Source organism: Carcharodon carcharias, chromosome 13 (genome assembly GCF_017639515.1).
Source record: "Carcharodon carcharias isolate sCarCar2 chromosome 13, sCarCar2.pri, whole genome shotgun sequence".
NCBI lineage: Eukaryota > Metazoa > Chordata > Chondrichthyes > Lamniformes > Lamnidae > Carcharodon > Carcharodon carcharias.
The window spans coordinates 46,088,808-46,106,606 of NC_054479.1; the positions used below are offsets into that span (position 1 = coordinate 46,088,808).

Sequence of the window (17,799 nt, forward strand, 5' to 3'; positions counted from 1 at the left end):
CAATCTGCGCTTAGTCTCCCCAATGTAGAGGAGACGGCATTTGGAGCAGCAAATGCAGCGGACCAAATTAAAAGAAGTGCAAGTGAATCGCTGCTTCATCTGTAAGGAGTGTTTGGAGCCTTGGACAGTGAGGAAGGAGGAGGTAAAGGGGAAGGTGTTACACCAATAATGGCCAATATCCTCTGCCACCAGCAATAGTAATCTCCTGGGAGAAACAAAAAGCTAAAGAAAAATTCAAGGACAAATCAGGAAAAAACTGGGAAATTCCACTGGCTCGTGAAGAGGGTTTCATTGCTGTTTTTGTGAATTTCCTGTGTACAAAATGGCTTGCATGTTGCTTACACAACAACAGTGACTGAACTTAAGTATTAATTTATTGTATGTGAAGTGTATTAACATGGTTTGAGTAATGTAAGGCATTATATGATTGCTAACTCATTCTTGCACACAAGAAATGTGATTTGCATCATCCAGTGTCTGAAACGCATCACATCTGATAAGCACTAGTTAAGAATCCGAGCATAACCTTCCAGCATTCACAATGCAGCACTGAGTATTTAAACAAACAGGAGTTGTAAAACCGGTTCCATTTCTATAGTTGGATATTTCTGTCCAAAATTCAGATAGTTTGGTTGTTTTCAATATACAGTGAAACCTGTACCAACAGACACCCCAAACATGAACACCTACTCACTGTCCCAAATAACTTACATTATAATAGATACAAATTGCCCCATGAAACCACAGACACTTGGCAATTATGAGCTGCGATCAGCTCTCAATGCACCAAGTCTGTGTGCAACTTAAAACATATGACATGCAACTTAGTGAGAGGCAGCATCAGATGAAATGGAGACCTCTTTATTCAGCTTGCATAGTGACAGAGAAACCCCTCTATTTCTTGAATTCTACAGTTGAATTGCTATATGCTAGGGATAGATGGCATTTAAAAAGATCTCCATTACACACTGCAGGAAATAGCTGGTTAAGGAGGGAAGGAGTTGGGAATCTGACACACTAAACTGGGTTTGAGGGGTAAAATTATGGGGTTTGGGGCTCAAATTGGGGGAGAGGGAAACAGGAATGGGGACTGGGAGACAGAGTTGGAGCTGGGGGGTAATGGAAGAGAGAATGAGTACCCAATCCTTAATTTTCCCTCTTCACCTGCTCACGAGTGACCTCTTGGTTTTTGGAATTTTTCACACAGCAGCTGTTATAAAGTGAGTCTGGTTACTTTTGTATAAGTCACCTGATCAAATATCACATGGCTGGGGTATCACATGTTCAAATCTCCAGCAATGCCTCCAATCAGAGTTGCCAGCCCTCATACACCAGGTACTGATCAGCTACTAATAACCGCCTACCCACATTCCAGCACTTTAGACATTAGTAGCTGCAGCATATGGAGGGATGGTTCTGGACATGGGACTCCAGAACGTTAAATCCCCACCTGCATCTCCACGCTACCCAATTTGGCTGGACTCTGCCAGGACTCCACTCCTACAGCAGCCACCTTGCTTTGTGTCGGCTGCCGTTGAAGTAGATCCCAGGACCTGGACATACCTCCCTCAATGGCAAAGGACCACGTGATGGCAATGAACTAGGAAACCCAACAAGAAGAAATTGAACTGAATCATATTCCAGCTGTTGGAGTTCCATTTTTAAGCTGGATCCCAGGTGAGAATGAAAACAGGAAATAATGCTGTAGCAAAGATCTGACATTCACAGTATATAAATGGGTTGAATTGGGTTGTAAGGAATTGGTCCATTTAGGGTTATGCCAGAGTGATTTGTTAGTTGGATGAACTACTCAATTCTAATTCTACTTTACTTCCCCTGTATTTATATTGATTTTTTTTTTTCACCCGAAGTGACTGTTTTGTGTTGCAAACATTGGGTGATGCTAAGTAGCAGATGATATCACAGGGGGATAGTGGTAATGTCACTGGAGTAGTAATCCAGAGAGCCCAGGCTAATGCTCTGAGGGTGTGGGTTTAAATCCCACCAAGACAACTGGTGGAATTTAAATTCAATTAATAAATCTGGAATTAATGTAAAAGTACATCTGGTTCACTCATGTCCTTTCGGGAAGGAAATCTGCCATTCTTACTTGATCTGACCTACATGTGCCTTCAGAGCCACAGCAATGTGGTTGACTTTTAACTTCCCTCTGAAATGACATAGCAAACTATTCAATTCAAGGACAATTAGGAATGGGCAACAAATGCTGGCCTTGCCAGTGATGCCCACATCCCCTGAAAGAATATAGAAAAAAAAGCAAAGAGTTTGTTCAGGTGATGAATTACAAAGGCATTCTCCACATAGTGTATTAAAATATAAATTAATCCTTGATTGTAGCTATTTCTATCATGTGGTAATATAGGTACATTGCAGGAATATCAGAAACGGATGAAGAAACTAGATCAACAATACAAAGAAAGAATAAGAAATGCAGGTTAGTACTTGAATTGCCTTTATCTTAAGATGGCAATTTTTTCTACTTGTTTCAACAATTTCTCTCCTGAAGTCCCTGATTATTGCTTTGGCTATTGATCCACAATTACCAACAGTCTTTACCGAGTGGTCATCAGGATATCACAGCTGAGCATGATCTTGTCATAGCTTAATGTCCACTGTGACATGTGGGTTTTTGTCTGTCTTGGGATTTAAATTTGTATTTTATATTGACAGAAATCCCTTGCAAGAGGTTAATACTCATAATCTCTCAGTATTCCTCAAAGAAAAGCATTAGCTCAAAGACAAGATCTGATGTGCGTACTTAACATGATTTTAATAAAATCTCATCAAAAGGGGAAAACTATAGGCAATAATTTGCTGTGGCAAGGCATCGAACAGTGTCTGCTGTTGGTTGGATTTCCCCTTGCACATCTAGGTTATAATTTTTGTGTGGGAAGTTGCTGCATGTGCAAGCTAATAATGGCACAGTGAGGGAAAGCGGGTGCCTGGGACATAAGTGAGTAGGGCAAGTACCATGTATCCCCTTAACCACTCAGGTTTAAGGATTGTGAACTGAATGAGGACTGAGAAAAAAGTATAAATGAGAAAGTGAACTCAATATTAAATCAGATGCAGAAAGAGGGTGAAAGAAAAACTGGTTTAAGATAGATAAAAAAGAGGCAGAAAAGATAAGTAAAATCATACATTTCTAAGAGCTCCAACTATAATTAAACTGAAGAAATGAGAGTCCACGCTTGTAATAGTTATTTTTTTGTGCCATAGATATCATTGCCAGGTAGTAGTTAACACTTATCACCAAATGTACAAGACTTAACTTCCTGTGGCTGATTTAGTTTCCATCATCTATGTAAATACAGCAACTCCAAGCCATTCATTGCATTTCAGCGATGAGGCAGACAGTGAGCTTCCTTTTTCAAGTCTAAAAGTAGAACAATGCAACTCTAGCAGAAACATTTGGATTTTTGCCTTTAATAGCGCATTTGCTTTTCGCCTGGAGTTGCTGTGACATTTGTGCAAGCACCATTAGCTTCCCTGTTATCTTGGCAGCACATTATGGCCCAGTTTATTTTGGATGTTCTCTGTGAAGTTAGAAAACATTAGAATTTCGCATTGCTGTATTTAGAGATACCAATTGACAGCTTAAATGCAGTGCATATCTTGAATACTGCTATTTATTTCCCTTTTTTCCAGAGCTTTTTCTGCAGTTGGAGGTGAGTGTTCTTTCTTTTATTTACCCAGCTGAATTCACTTATTACATAATTGGAATCGAACAAAATATGAGTACATTAAGATTGCCCTTTCCATTGGTGCTATATGTTCTGTTTGGGAGCACCTTATGTGTAGTACAACTTGATGGAATATAAGTTTGATTTTTAAAAGACTGCTCAGTTCCTGATAGGCAGCTCTGAATGAAGTTTTAGATACATGCCTTGAGGATAAGAACATTTATTGAGCCTTTGTTTATTTCCGGGTGGTCAGCTAAAGAGCACTGGTGGAGGTGTGGCAACAGACTACTTTTAACTTTAGTGGCAATGGCAGTTGGCCTGGCAGAATTTAAAAATATTGGGTAAGTGTTAAAAATTGTGGGTAAATGCTGTTCAAAATATCATGAAGCTAAGACAATGCAACAGGTATATATGGGACTCTTCTTACAGCTTTCGAAAGGGTAAGTTCCCAATTTTCTAAAATGTTAATCACATGACTGTGACAGATAGGACTTCCTCAGGAAAAATTTGGTGGATCCAGTATGGTATTAGGAGTTGGTTGGAAAATAGATAGTTGTCTCTGTTGTTGGAAGAATAGCACACATCATTGAAGCAAGGAAAAGGATAAAAGATAAAAATACTTGCTATCAATTTGTTTAACTAACGTGTTTTGAATCTGTAGCATTATATGTACTGTGGATGGATGCTAGTGAATCTGCTCCTACATCTCTGCTAGTGTTTGGAAGAAATTAGGTGTTATGTAGTTTGTTCAAGCCCTCCAGGTATTGAACTATAATCTAACAGGCCCGTTAGCTTAAGATTTGCTGAAACACTTGTATTATTTTACAGGATTCAGAGCCTTTTATTTCCTGCCACTTTTATAAATCATTTTTAAAGAAAGAAAATACACAATATAGCAATGCTGAATCACAGGCATGATTTGGAAAAGGCATGGTCTGGATGATGTATCTGTCTCAAAGGTTTAAATCTATTTCAGAAAACCAGTTCTATAAGATGGTAATAAAATGATTGGCATTCATTTTGCAATGACTTGACCCTTACACCATAGTTCAAATTGGTTTCTGTTTTTGGATTTGAGAAAGGAAATGCAAAAGTAGCAATTAATTATTAGTACAGAATCACAGAATTGTTACAGTACAGAAGGTGGCCATTCAGCCTGATGTGTCTACATTGGCTCTCTGCATAAGCAGTCCATGTAGTGACAATCCCTGCCTTCTCCCATAACCCTGCATGTTCTTCCTTTTGAAATAACAATCTAATTCCCTTTTGAATGCTTCGATTGTCCCTGCCTCCACCATATTCAGGCAGTGCATTCTAGATTCTAACCACTCGCTCTGTGAAAAAGTTTTTCTTCATGACACCATTGCTTCTTTTGCCAATCACCTTTAAATCTGTGCCCTCTTGTTCTGGATCCTTTCATGAGTGGGAACAGTTTCTCGTTATCGACTCTGTCCAGACCCTTCATTATCAAATCTCCTCTCAGCCTTCTCTACTCCGTAAAACAATCCCAACTTCTCCAGTTGACCTTTGTAACTGAAGTTCCTCTTCCCTGAAACTATACTCCTGAATCTTTTCTGCACTTTAATTTCTTCACATTTTTCTGAGAGTGAGGTGCCCAGAACTAGACACACTATTCCAGTTAAGGCCAAACCAGTGCCTATAAGTTCAGCATAACTTCCTTGCTCTTGTACTCTGTGCCCCTTCTTCACATTGAACTTCATTTGCCATTCATCTGCCCATTCCACCAACTTGCCTCTGTCCCTGTTATGACGTGCCAGGTGGACCAAATCCACAAGGGAAACTTGGTCACATCACAACAGTTTTGCAATTTGTATTTATTATGAGATGTGTGCACTGATTCAGAAGTAATAAATCCATCAAGACCTTTAGAGATTTAAAAAATTAATTCAAATATTTATTAACAAAATATAAAAGATTTCAAGCGCATACATAAGACTACAGTTACTTACTACTATAATAACTCATATAATTAACCTGACTCTAGTCACACTTCCTTTAAGGCAATGGTCCAAAATAGATTTTAGATTTGAAACAAATTTGGCAAGTTAACACAATACCCTGGACAGTGAAATTCCAAATGGCTTTTTCCCCAACTTTGGTTTCGTTAGATAGCAGACTTATGCACAAATGCTGAAGGCTTCATTAGGACTATTTCACCCACTCCCATTAGGCCTTACATAGCATTCTGACACACAGCCTTTCATTCTCCTTTATATATGTTTCTCCCTTTTTAATATGTAAATTCTGTTGTTCTATATGTCTTTGAAACTGTATCTTCCTCATAATATAAAACTTACATGTTGCCAATATATATTGTCAGTAACCTTTGGGGAAAAAAAACACATTCCTTAGCCTTGTTTATCTGGCTAGATGTAAACAGACTAAGATCCCTTTGCAACCCAGATATCCCTTCATTTATCTAAAAATGCAAATTCCCTTCACACCTTACAAGCTAAGCCAGCATCCATGTTTACCCATTAGCATGTCAAGCACCTAGCTTCTTTTTGATGATTTCAAACTTACAGTCTACTCCAAATGTAATTAAATCTCACACAGACCCAACTATACTTACCCCCATAAACCTATTCCACAATAAATCAGAAAAATATCATGAAAATATTATACTCTCATCACTTTGAAGTTCCACACTATCCTCCTCACAGTTCAAAATGCTTCCGAGTTTCATATCATCTGCAAATTTTGAAAATGTGCCCTGTACACGAAGGTCTAAGTCATTAATATATATCAGGAAGAGCAAGGCTCCCAACATTGACCCCTGGACTACAAACCTTCGTCCAGTCTGAAAAATATCCATTAACCACAAATCTCTTTCCTGTTACTCAGCCAATGTTGCTACTGTCCCTTTTATTCCATGACCTGTAATTTTGCTCACAAGTCTGTTGTGTGACACTGTATCAATGCCTTTTGGAAGTCCATGTACATAACCTCAATAGCATTACTCCTATCAACCTCTCTGCTACCTTTCAAAAAACTCCAAGATAGTTGAACACAATTTTGCCATTACAAATCCATGCTGGCTTTCCATAAATTACCAGTACTTGCCAAAGTGACTCTTAATTTTGTCCCGAATTTTGTTTCTAGAAGGTTCCCTACCATTGAAGTTAAACTAACTGGCCTGCAGTAGCCTTTTTTGAACAAGAGTGTGCATTTGTAATTCTCCAGTCCTTTGGCACTACCCCTTTTCCAGGAAGATTGGAAAATTATGGCCAGTGCTTCAGCGATTTCCTCTTTCACTTGCCTCAGTATCCTTGGATGTATCTTGTCCGGTCTGGGTGCCTTATTAACTTTAAGTACAGACAGCCTATCCAATACTTATCAATTTTAAATCCTTCCAGTGTGTTAATTACGTCCTCTTTCACTGTGATCTGTGGAGCATCTTCTTCCCCATTTAATACCTCAGCTCTGACCCTTGCCTACATGTGTGAATGTTTTTGATCCCTATTCAGCCCCACTCCTCCTTGTACTGCCCTATTACTGTTTATGTACCTATAGAAGATTTTGGGATTTCCTCTTATGTTAGCTGCCAGTCTCTTTTCATACTCTATATTCAGCCTCGTTCGCATTTGTATTATGCCCCTGTTAACTGTCATAAGCACACTTTTTCTTCTTCCTAAGCTCTACCTCTCTTTACCCAGGAAGCTCTGGAATTGTTTGTCTGACCTTTCCCCTTTGTGGGAATATACCTTGACTCTACTTGAACATTCAGTTATTTAAAGGCAGCCCATTGTTCAGTTACAGTATCCTTTCTTGCCCCATTGAAGTTGGCTTTCCCCCAGTTAATTATTCTTATTCTGCATTGTTCTTTGCCATTTTCCATAGCCAACCTAAACCTTATGATTCAGTGATCACTCTCCCCTAAATGTTCTCCTACTGAGACTTGATCCACTAAGCCCACCTCATTCCCAAGAACCAGATCTAGCAGTATCTCCTTTCTTGTTGGACTGGAAGCACACTGCTGTTGAGAATTTTCCTGATCACACACTACGAACTCTTGCCCCTCCTTGCCCTTTACACTACTTCTAAATATGCTAATTGTACAGTAAATTGTGTTTTTTTTCATGTTTGAAGTATTGTGGCACACTTGAATAATACCTGTAGCTGCATTTCATTTTGCAATGCACTGCAATTCAAATTGCTTAGTTGCAAATTCTAACATGTTTGTGTTAATGTCAACTATTGTGCTGCTCAAGATTATATGCTAGCCCTTTATAGTACCAGTGCACTTTTTGATACAAGACACCGGTATAAAACTATTCAAAAAACGATAATCTCAAGTTCATTCAGTTAAAAGTGCTCCACTTTTGCTTGGCTGTCCCCTCTTTTGTACTACCTTGACAATTTTACGATGCACTTCATTTTTGTGATTTGTGCTTTTTATCAACTATCAAATTTTGAGAACTTATAGCCCAAATATTTTGTTTCTCTTGATTTGCATGCACAAAGCTTGTAGAAAGACCTGGAAAGGTTTTGATTGACTGTGATTCTGTCCTTGCTGATTTTTTTCTTATAAAGCCATTGCAGTGAGTCATCAATATTGTTTTTCTTTGTTCCAGACAGAACAAGTGGAAAGAAATTATATTAAAGAGAAAAAGGCAGCAGTGAAGGAATTTGAAGATAAAAAGATTGAGTTGAAAGAGAATCTGATTGCTGAATTAGAAGAAAAGAAAAAGATGATTGAGAATGAGAGACTAACAATGGAACTCACTGGAGGTGTGAGCAGAAAAATGTAACATCTTTGCGATGTTCCAAGGAAAAATGATTTGTTAGCAAGTTGTTTTGTATTTTGAACAGATTGAATTGTGTATGTCCAGTAACAATTAACTTTTAAAAATAAGGTGTGGGCTGGAAATTTACCTTTATTTTTCATAGAACTTACCTGTATTGTGCAGCATAGGATGGCGTTTTATGAAATACTTCATAAGGCATTAAGAATTTTGTTGCAATACTTGCAAATCATATAGTTTGCAAATTGGATTGTGTTGTGCTGTAGATTTATCCTCAGTTGGTAGTTAGCTCTCAACACCAACCACAATGCTTCTGTTTACTGTTGCAGATTCTATGGAGGTTAAGCCAATTATGACCAGGAAGTTGAGGAGGAGACCTAATGATCCTGTTCCAATTCCGGACAAAAGACGAAAACCTGCACCTGATATCCTTTTATTAAATTAAATATAAATTTTTTGGAATGGTCCAATCACCATTAGCCTGTTGTGAAACTAAGGATTATTTGGTATATTTGATTATTACAAATGTGTTTGTTGTGTTACTAAAATTCAAAACTTCAGTGTTTCAGTTTTTGAAACTTGTTCATTTAAAATAATATATTTTTTATCAAAGTAAACAAATCAAAATGGTAAAGAATGCCATAGATATTCATTTTTATATTTTTCTACATCTTTTGAAAAACTTTCTTATACAGTATTGGGTACTTAATACCTTCATTGTTTGGCAAATATTTGCTATTATTGGATTTCCTCTAGGATGAAAAGCAAATAATTGAATTTAAACTATAGTTGCTCTGCTGATTGTGGAAGGGTCAATCCACTGCAACAGCTAGATTTGAAAAGTTTAAGACTTTTTTAAATACCCAATCATGCATTTTCTGTTGTATCATAGTCTATATTAATTTTTAAATTATGACTTATAAAGTGATAGAAAATAGAAATAACTGAGATTTAATCTATTAATTTTAGGATAAACTTCTAGATGCATTAATCCCACCCACAGTGGTCTCCTATTGTAATAAGGAAATTGGTCCTGGCTCTGTATAGGTTCAAGCTGTCCAGCCTGTGCAGGCCCCATCTCCCCCAGAACTGATCCCAATGGCTCAAGAATCTAAAGCCTTCCTTCCTGCATCATCGCTGCAGCCACACATTCATCTGTTCTATCCTCCTATTTCAATACTCACTTGCATGTGGTACCAGGAGTAATCTGGAGATGACTATTTTTGAGGTCCTGCTTGCTAATTTCCTACCCAGCTCCCTAAATTATGACTGCAGGATCACGTCTCTCTTTTGCCTTTTGTCGTTGGCTTTGATGTGGACCACGATCGCCTGCTGTTCACACTTTTCCCTGCAGGGTGTTCTGCAGTCATTCAGCGACATCCTTGATCCTGGTATCAGGAAGGCAACATACCATCCTGGATTCACAACCGTGGGTGCAGAAATTCCTGTCTGTTACCCTAACTATTGAATCTATGATCACTACTGCTTCTGCAGTCATTTTCATGCCCCTCTATACCGTTGAGCCAGCTGTGGTGCCATGGGCTCGGCTCTAGCTACGCTCTTCAGATGAACCATCACTTCCATCTCTATTCAGAACTGAGCACAGGTTGGAGAGTGAGGTGCACTCAAGGGGATCCTTCACTATCTATTTCTTCTTGACTGCTTGATGGTCACCCATTCCCCCTCTCCCTGCATACTCTTAGGGTGTGGGGTGGCCACATCTATAAATGTGCTATCCACAAAGCTGTCAGCTATGCAGGTGTGCTGCATTGAAGGAAGTTGCTGCTCAAGCTCTGAAACTCAGAGCTCAAGCTGCTGCAGCTGACTACACAGGAAATGTCCTGGAGTTAGCGCATGGAACAGGATATGCACTCCAGGCGTTGGTGTTGCCCTGTCATTCCACTATCTATTAGATAGTAAAACTTACTACTTGAAAATATGAAGACTCAACACCTACTTTTCTTCTGTTGTCACTTCAGAATAGGGAAGGTAACTTCTACTTCCTGAACTGACTTTCATAGTGAGAACTGTAATGGAGATCACTCACTCTAGCCTCCGTCCCCCTCCCTCTCCCTCCGTCCCCCTCCCTCTCCCTCCCTCTCCCTCCGCCCCCCGCTCGCCCTCTCCCTCCGCCCCCCGCTCGCCCTCTCCCTCCGCCCCCTCCCTCGCCCTCTCCCTCCGCCCCCTCCCTCGCCCTCTCCCTCCGCCCCTCCCTCGCCCTCTCCCTCCGCCCCCCCTCGCCCTCTCCCTCCGCCCCCCCTCGCCCTGCCTTCTCTGCCCCCTCCCTCGCCCTACCTCCTCCGCCCCCCCCCCCCCCCCCCCCCCCTTGCCCTCTCTCTCTCTCTCTCTCTCTCTCTCTGGCAGACTTGGATTTATATAGTGCCTTTCATGACCACTGGATACCCCAAAGTATTTACTGTCATTAAAGTACTTTTTTTGTCACTTGTTCCATATGACCTTTCAAGAGGAGTGACCCTTGTTCTTCCATTAACATATTCTGCTTTCTCACCCTTATGCCACTATCAGCACCTTCTTTAGTCTTCACTACCATTAACGCTCCCTTTGTCGTGTATCCATAACATCTTTGTCAATCTCTCCTTAGCTCCCACCTATTTCTAACCTTCTATTCTGCTTTACATGTTCCACCCCCACAAACAGTATAAATTTCATTTCATTTCTACTTCTCTTTATCTCTGAGGAAGTCATATGGACTCGACTCTTTAACTCTGTTTTTCTCTCTCCACGGATGCTGTCAGACCTGCTGAGTTTTTCCAGCATTTTCTGTTTTTACTACTTTTTTTAAAGTATAGTCATCGTTGAAATTTAGGGAGCTCGGCAGCCAATTTGCACAAAACAAACACCCACGTATAGCTAAATGGTACACCCCAGATAATCTGTTTTTGTGATGTTGACTGAGGGATAAATGTTGGCCAGGACAGTGGGGACGTCTCCCCTGTTCTTCAAAATCAGGCCCTGGAATCTTTCAGGTTCACCTGAGAGAGCAGACGGGACCTCAATTTAATGCCTCACCTACAAGACTGCACCTTTGACAGTGCAGCTCTTCTTCAATACTGCACTGGAGTGCCAACCTAGATTGTTGTTCTTAAGTCTTGTGTGGCTTAAACCCATGATTCGGAGGTGAGCATGCCCACACAAGAGAGAAGACAAAACAAGTTGGATTACTTCAAAGGGTCACAAAGTGTCTTTTAAATTTGTTCTTTTCTAAGGCGTAGGAAGCATTTTTTGTGTTCTCCTTAACCAACAATACCGCAGTTAAATTATTTGTTAACAGATGAACAGATTATGGAGGATCTACGAACACTTAACAAGGTGATTTCCTTGGGCATGTTGGAAGTAAAGAGACTAAGTTATTATGTTTCACTTTTTTGTATTAGAAGGTTGATAGGTACATGGGACATCTTATGCACTGATGTGCTGCTTGGTGGAGTCAATGTAAACTCTGAAAGGAGAGAGTTAAGTCTATTACATTAACGTGTAAAACTGTACAAAATAGAAAATATATTGGAAAGAACTGCCTGTAGACTATAATAACTTGACAATATGCTTTGTTCCATTCTTACCGCTGTGAATACTTGTATACAAGCTGGCCCATGTATAAGATGATCCTTTTACCTTCCGTTGATAAACTTCTTCCATTGAAGACGGCCAGTGTTCTAGGCATCAGTTAGTAGTCAATGTGCACGCAATTCTCATTATACTGTTGGTTGATCATGATTTTATTTTTAAACTACTTTTCAATGTATGAATCAGGACTTACCCAGACCCTTTGTTTGAACAATGCTCCACTTGACAGCAAGCAGGCAGGATCCAAAGCCAATGGAAAATCAGTTGTTTTATTGCCAGCTGAAAGTGCTGGCAGGAATTTATCTCATTGAAAGCTGCAATCTTTCCTTTGTTAGCAGGGTAAATTGCAGTTGGGAAGCTGGGATGAGAAGGATAGCTTTTTTAGCATTTTAGCCTGTCAGTGGACTTTGGCAGCTACATAGGAATATAGGACTAAGGAGCAGGAGTAGGCTATTCGGCCCATCAAGCCTTGTCTGCCATTCAATAAGATCATGGCTGACCTGATTGTGGTCTCTCATTCCACTTTTCTGTTTGCGCCCCCCCCCCCATTACCTTTGACTCTTGTTTATCAAAAATCTATTCAAATCAGTGTTGAATAAATTCAATGACACAATCTCCAATGCTTTCTGGGGAAGAGAATTCCACAGACTAATGACCTTTGAGAGAAAACGTTTCTCCTCATCTCTGTCTTAACAGGGAGACCTCTTATTTTTAAACTGTGTCCCTAGTTCTATTTTCATCCACAAGTGGAAACATCTTCCCAGTGTCCACCCTATCAAGTCCCCTCTGGGTCTTGTGTTTCACATCTCATTCTTCTAAACTCCAATAGCCCAACCTGTTCAACCTTTCTTTATAAGATAAGCCCGTCATCCCTGAAATGAGTCAAGTAAACTTTCTCTAGACTGCTTATAATACAATTATACCCTTTTTCAAATAAGGAGACCAAACCGGTACACAGTACTCCAGGTGTGGTCTCACCAATGCCCAGTACAGCTGCAATAGAACTTCCCTACTTGTATATTCCATTCTGCTTGCAATAAACAACATTTCATTTGCCTTCCTTATCACCTGCAATACCTGTATACTAACATTTTGTGATTCATGGACCAAGACACCCAGATCCCTCTGTACCACCTGAGTCCTGATGTCTCTGTCCATCTCTTCTGTTCTTCCTGCTAAAGTGGACAAGTTCACATTTTCCCAAATTATACTCCATCTACCAAATTTTTGCTCACTCACTTAACCTACCTATACTCCTTTGTAGACTCTTTACTTCCTCTTGACAATTTACGTTCCTGCCTTGGTGTCATCAGCAAATCTAGCTGCCATACAATTCAGTCCTTTCATCCAAGTCATTGATATAGATTTTAAATGGTTGAGGCCCCAAATCTGATCCCAGTGCTGGCATTCCAATGGTTACAGCTTGCCAACCTAAAAACAATCCATTTATCCCTGCTTTCTGCTTCCTGTTACTCAACCAATCCTCTATCCATGCTAATATGCTACCCTTTACACCATGAGCTGTTATTTTGTGTATCAACCTTTGATGTGCCACCTTATCAATGCCTTTTGGAAATCCAAGTACACCACATCTACAGGTTCCCCTTTACTAACATAGCTTGTTACTTCCACATAGAACTCCGATAAATTAGTTCAACACTATTTCCCTTTCACAGAACCATGTTGATTCTGCCTGATCCCATTATGATTTTCTAAGTGTCCTACCATAGCCTTCTTACTAATGGATTATAGCAATTTTCCTGTAACAGATGTTTGGCTAACTGACCTCTAGTTTCCTGCTTTCTCCTTCCCTCTTTTCTTGAATAAAGGCGTTACATTCACTTTTTTCCAATTGGCTGGGACTCTACCAGAATCTAAGGAAATTTGGCAGATTATAACTAATGCCTCTACCATCTCTGCAGCCACTTCTTTTAAGACCCTAGGATGCATGCCAACAGGCCCAGGGGCTTGTCAGACTTTAGTTCTGATAGTTTTCCCAGTACTTTTTCCCTGGTGATGGTGATTTTTTGTTTTAAGTTACTCCCTCGCTTTCACCTGTTGATTTTCAAATATCTTTGGACAGTTTTGAAGTCTTCTACAGTGATGACAGGCACAAATACCTGATCAGTGCTTCCTCTATTTCCTCCTTTTCCATGATTAAGTCCCCAGACACATTCTATAGAGGACCAACACTCACTTAAGTTGCTCTTTTCCTTTTTAAATAATTGTAGAAACTGTTAATATCTATTTTTGTATTTCTAGCTGGTTTTCTCTCTCACTCTAATTTTTCCTTCTTTATTTTGTTTTCGTCTTTCTTTGGTTAAAATTTGTCCCAGCTTCTCACCTACCACTAATTTCCGCAGAATCATAGTGTTTTTTTCAATTTGTTACTATCCTTAACTTCCTTATTTGGCCACGCATGATGCATTCTTCTCAAAAGGTCTTTCTTTCTCGCTGGGATAAATCTTTGTTGAATGTTATAAAATGTCTCTTTAAAAGCCTGCCACTGCATCTCTAATAGCCTACCTTTTGAGCTAGTTTCCCAGTTTACTTTATCCAATTCTGCCTAAATACCCTTTATTAGTCTTTGACCCACACTTTTCACTTCCCAAGTGAATGTGAACTTTTATCGTGTTATGTTCGATGTCGCCTAGAGGCTCAGTTACTATGAGGTGACCTCTTACCTTTCCTATTTCTTATCTCTCCCCAAACTGATTCTATATCTTGCTCTTTCGAGCTAAATCATCCTTAATTAACAGAGCTACCCCACCACCTTTTCCTCGCTTCCTATCATTCCAAAATGTCAAATACCCTTCAATATTCAGGCCCTAGCCTTGCCCACATTTCAGCCATGTCTTTGTAATTGCTCTTTGGCCAAACATATTTATTTCTTTCAGGCTAACAATTCATCCATTTTGTTATGCAGATACAGAGCCTTTAACTCTGTCCTTACCATTTTTGCAATATCTGGCCTTATCTACTGGCGCACTCTTCAGTTTGTTTGCTCTGTGCCTCCCTGCCACACTCTGGCAGTCATTCCCCAAATTGCCCCCCTGCCCTATTATCTTGTTGTTTCCCTTTAATTTACCATATCTCCCTTCACATGATCCCTTCCCTCCGCTATTTGATTTAAAGCGCACTCTACCTCATTATGACTCAGTGCCATTCTCCTGCCTTTTCCCTGTAAGCCTGCACATTGTTTCTCCTTAAATAATCATCTATAGCCCTCTTGAATGCCTTGACTGACCCTGCTTCCAGTACAATTCCAGGCAGTATATTCCAGACCCGAACATCTCGCTGTGTGAAAAGGTTTTTTTCTTACATCGCATTTGCTTCTTTTGCAGACCACTTTAAACCTGTGTCCTCTTGTTCTTGTTGCTTTTACGAGCGGAAGGAGTTTCTCCCTATCTATTCTGTCCAGCCCCCTCGTTATTTTGAACACCTCCATCAAATCTCCTATTAGCCTTCTCTCTAAGGGGATCAGTCCCAATTCCTCCAATCTATCTTCATAGCTAAAATTTCTCATCCCTGGAACCATTTTTGTAAACCCCTTCTGCACTCCCTCCAATGCGTTCACATCTTTCCTAAAGTGTGGTGCCCAGAAGTCTGCACAGTATTCTAGCCGATGTCTAACCTGTGTCCTGTGCAAGTTCAGCCTTAACCCCCTTGCTCTTGTACTCTTTGCTGCAATTAATAAAGCTTAGAATACTGTTTGCTTTGTTAGCTGCCCTTTCCACCTCTCCTGCCACCTATCATGACTTATGCACATATATACCCAGGTCCCTCTGCTCCTGCACATCCTTTAGAGTGAACCCTTTGTTTTATATTGTCTCTTCATGTTCTTGCTACCAAAATGAATCACCTCACACTTCTCCGCATTGAACTTAATCTGCCACCTATCTGCCCACTGCACCAAATTGTCTACGTCTTTTGAAGTTCTGCACTGCCCTTCTCACAGTTTACAATGCTTCCAAGTTTTGTATTATCCATGGTCAGTTCGCCATCCACTTTAGTATAAAAGCAAAATACTGCTTTTGCAGGGGATCTGAAATTCAAAACAAAATGCTGGAAGAAACTTATCAGGTCTGGCAGCATCTTTGGAACTCAGTTCCCAGTTTCAAAGAAGCCATATTGGACTCAAAACTTTGGGTGGGATTTTACCAAATTTGTAGTACATGCGCTAGCAGGCAGGTAAAACGGCATGCTACCCGGCGATGGTGGGTTTTCACACTGTATCATCCTGAGCCCGCCTCTATTTATGCACCCCTGGGAAACACGCCGTTTCCTTATTCGCCCACCTGCCATCACCTCTCTTTGAACATGGCGCCCACCATGATGCAAAAGGCCAGCCGCAAGCACAGCGCTCATTGCTTCCAGCTCACCACTGCTGCCTGGGAGACATGGCCCTCAAAAGCAAGAAGACTGCAGCCAATCCCCCCCCCACCACCAAACCTTCGGTTTAATGACGGGCCCCTTGAGCGACTGCTGGATGCCATGGAGGCCTGCTGGGATGTCCTGTACCCCCGCTCTGGCCACAGGATGGGCAGCAATGTGAACACTCTCTGGCTTGGGAGGCGGTGGTCAGTGCCAATGCCCTTCAGAAGAGGGCAGCCACCCAGTGCCACAAGAGGATGAACGATCTCTGTTCCACCAGGGTACGTCACTTCTTTCATGACTCTCAGCTCTCTCAATCTCAAACCCAGCACACATCCACAGGGCCCTCACTCACTGCCAGTTCAAGGGACATCACCATTCACTCACACTCATAGTCATTGTCCTCACCACCCGCACAGGCCAGGCACGTTTATCATCTGGCTTGGCAGGTGTCCTGCTTAGACATGCAGGACATGCTGGCACACAATGAGAGAGAGAGAGATCACAGAATGGTGGCGGAATGCCCAAACCTGCTCCTCAAGGAGTTAGCCTGGGGCCCCTGGGCACCCACAGGTAGGAGGATCTGCAAGTGTACACTCTGGGCCCATCAATCCATGTGACTCCGTGAGTGTCCGGTCCATCCGGCTCCCCTCTTCCTGTGACCTCAGCCGCTCTAGCTCCACAGGCCAAGGAGGATGCCACACAGCAAGACCCTGAAAGCAGGCCGGGGCCCTCCAACTCTCGGCCCTCCAGAGGACGCCCACCGAAGTCATCACAGACAGGATGCCGCAGTCAGCCTGCTGCTCTACCTCTGCTGTGAATGTCCGGGGAGCACCAAGATGTAGCAGCAGGATTAGGACAGTTAAGGAGAATTAGTTGCACTGCATGGGCACGAGGTTTAAATTACTTGTACATACTGTTTACTATTGTCAGTAAACTCCCAAGAATGTCTCCCTGCCTACGGCTCCTTGTTCTGATGAGGATTGCTCTTGTCACTCAGATGTGAAATCTTTCTGCACAAGATAAAGGCAGGTGTCTCAGTCCAGGGCCTCTTCCCTGTGCTCGGTGTAGCCTTCAGACTAAAGTGATGGTCTGGCCTCACACTCCCTGGAGACATTATTGATGCCTGCACCTCAGCGGTGCTGGTTATTGCTGCCAGAATGTAGTGGGTAGGCGCCACAGAGTCCTCCCATTCTCTCGATGTGCTCTCAACCTCGAAGGAGAGACTGGCCCCATCTGTTCAGTATCAGTGACCACTTAAGCTGTGCTGCAACTCCTGAAGGGGCTCAGGTGCTTGAAGGCGAACAAAGCATCAGATGCTTCTAAAGTTTCATGGTTGCATCTCTATGATATGACCCTGATCATGGAGC

The 17,799-nt window shown here is 41.3% G+C and overlaps 1 protein-coding gene across 1 annotated transcript in view; it reads left to right on the plus strand.

The window, feature by feature from the left end:
• The window catches only part of suds3 (SDS3 homolog, SIN3A corepressor complex component), an 80,523-nt gene that overhangs the window by 34,665 nt on the left and 28,059 nt on the right, over positions 1-17,799 (plus strand). Inside the window, exons 4-8 of the mRNA XM_041201888.1 lie at positions 2,384-2,455; positions 3,670-3,689; positions 8,300-8,456; positions 8,800-8,895; positions 11,739-11,800. Coding sequence (XP_041057822.1) covers positions 2,384-2,455; positions 3,670-3,689; positions 8,300-8,456; positions 8,800-8,895; positions 11,739-11,800 — 407 coding nt within the window. The remainder of the gene's footprint in view (positions 1-2,383; positions 2,456-3,669; positions 3,690-8,299; positions 8,457-8,799; positions 8,896-11,738; positions 11,801-17,799) is intronic.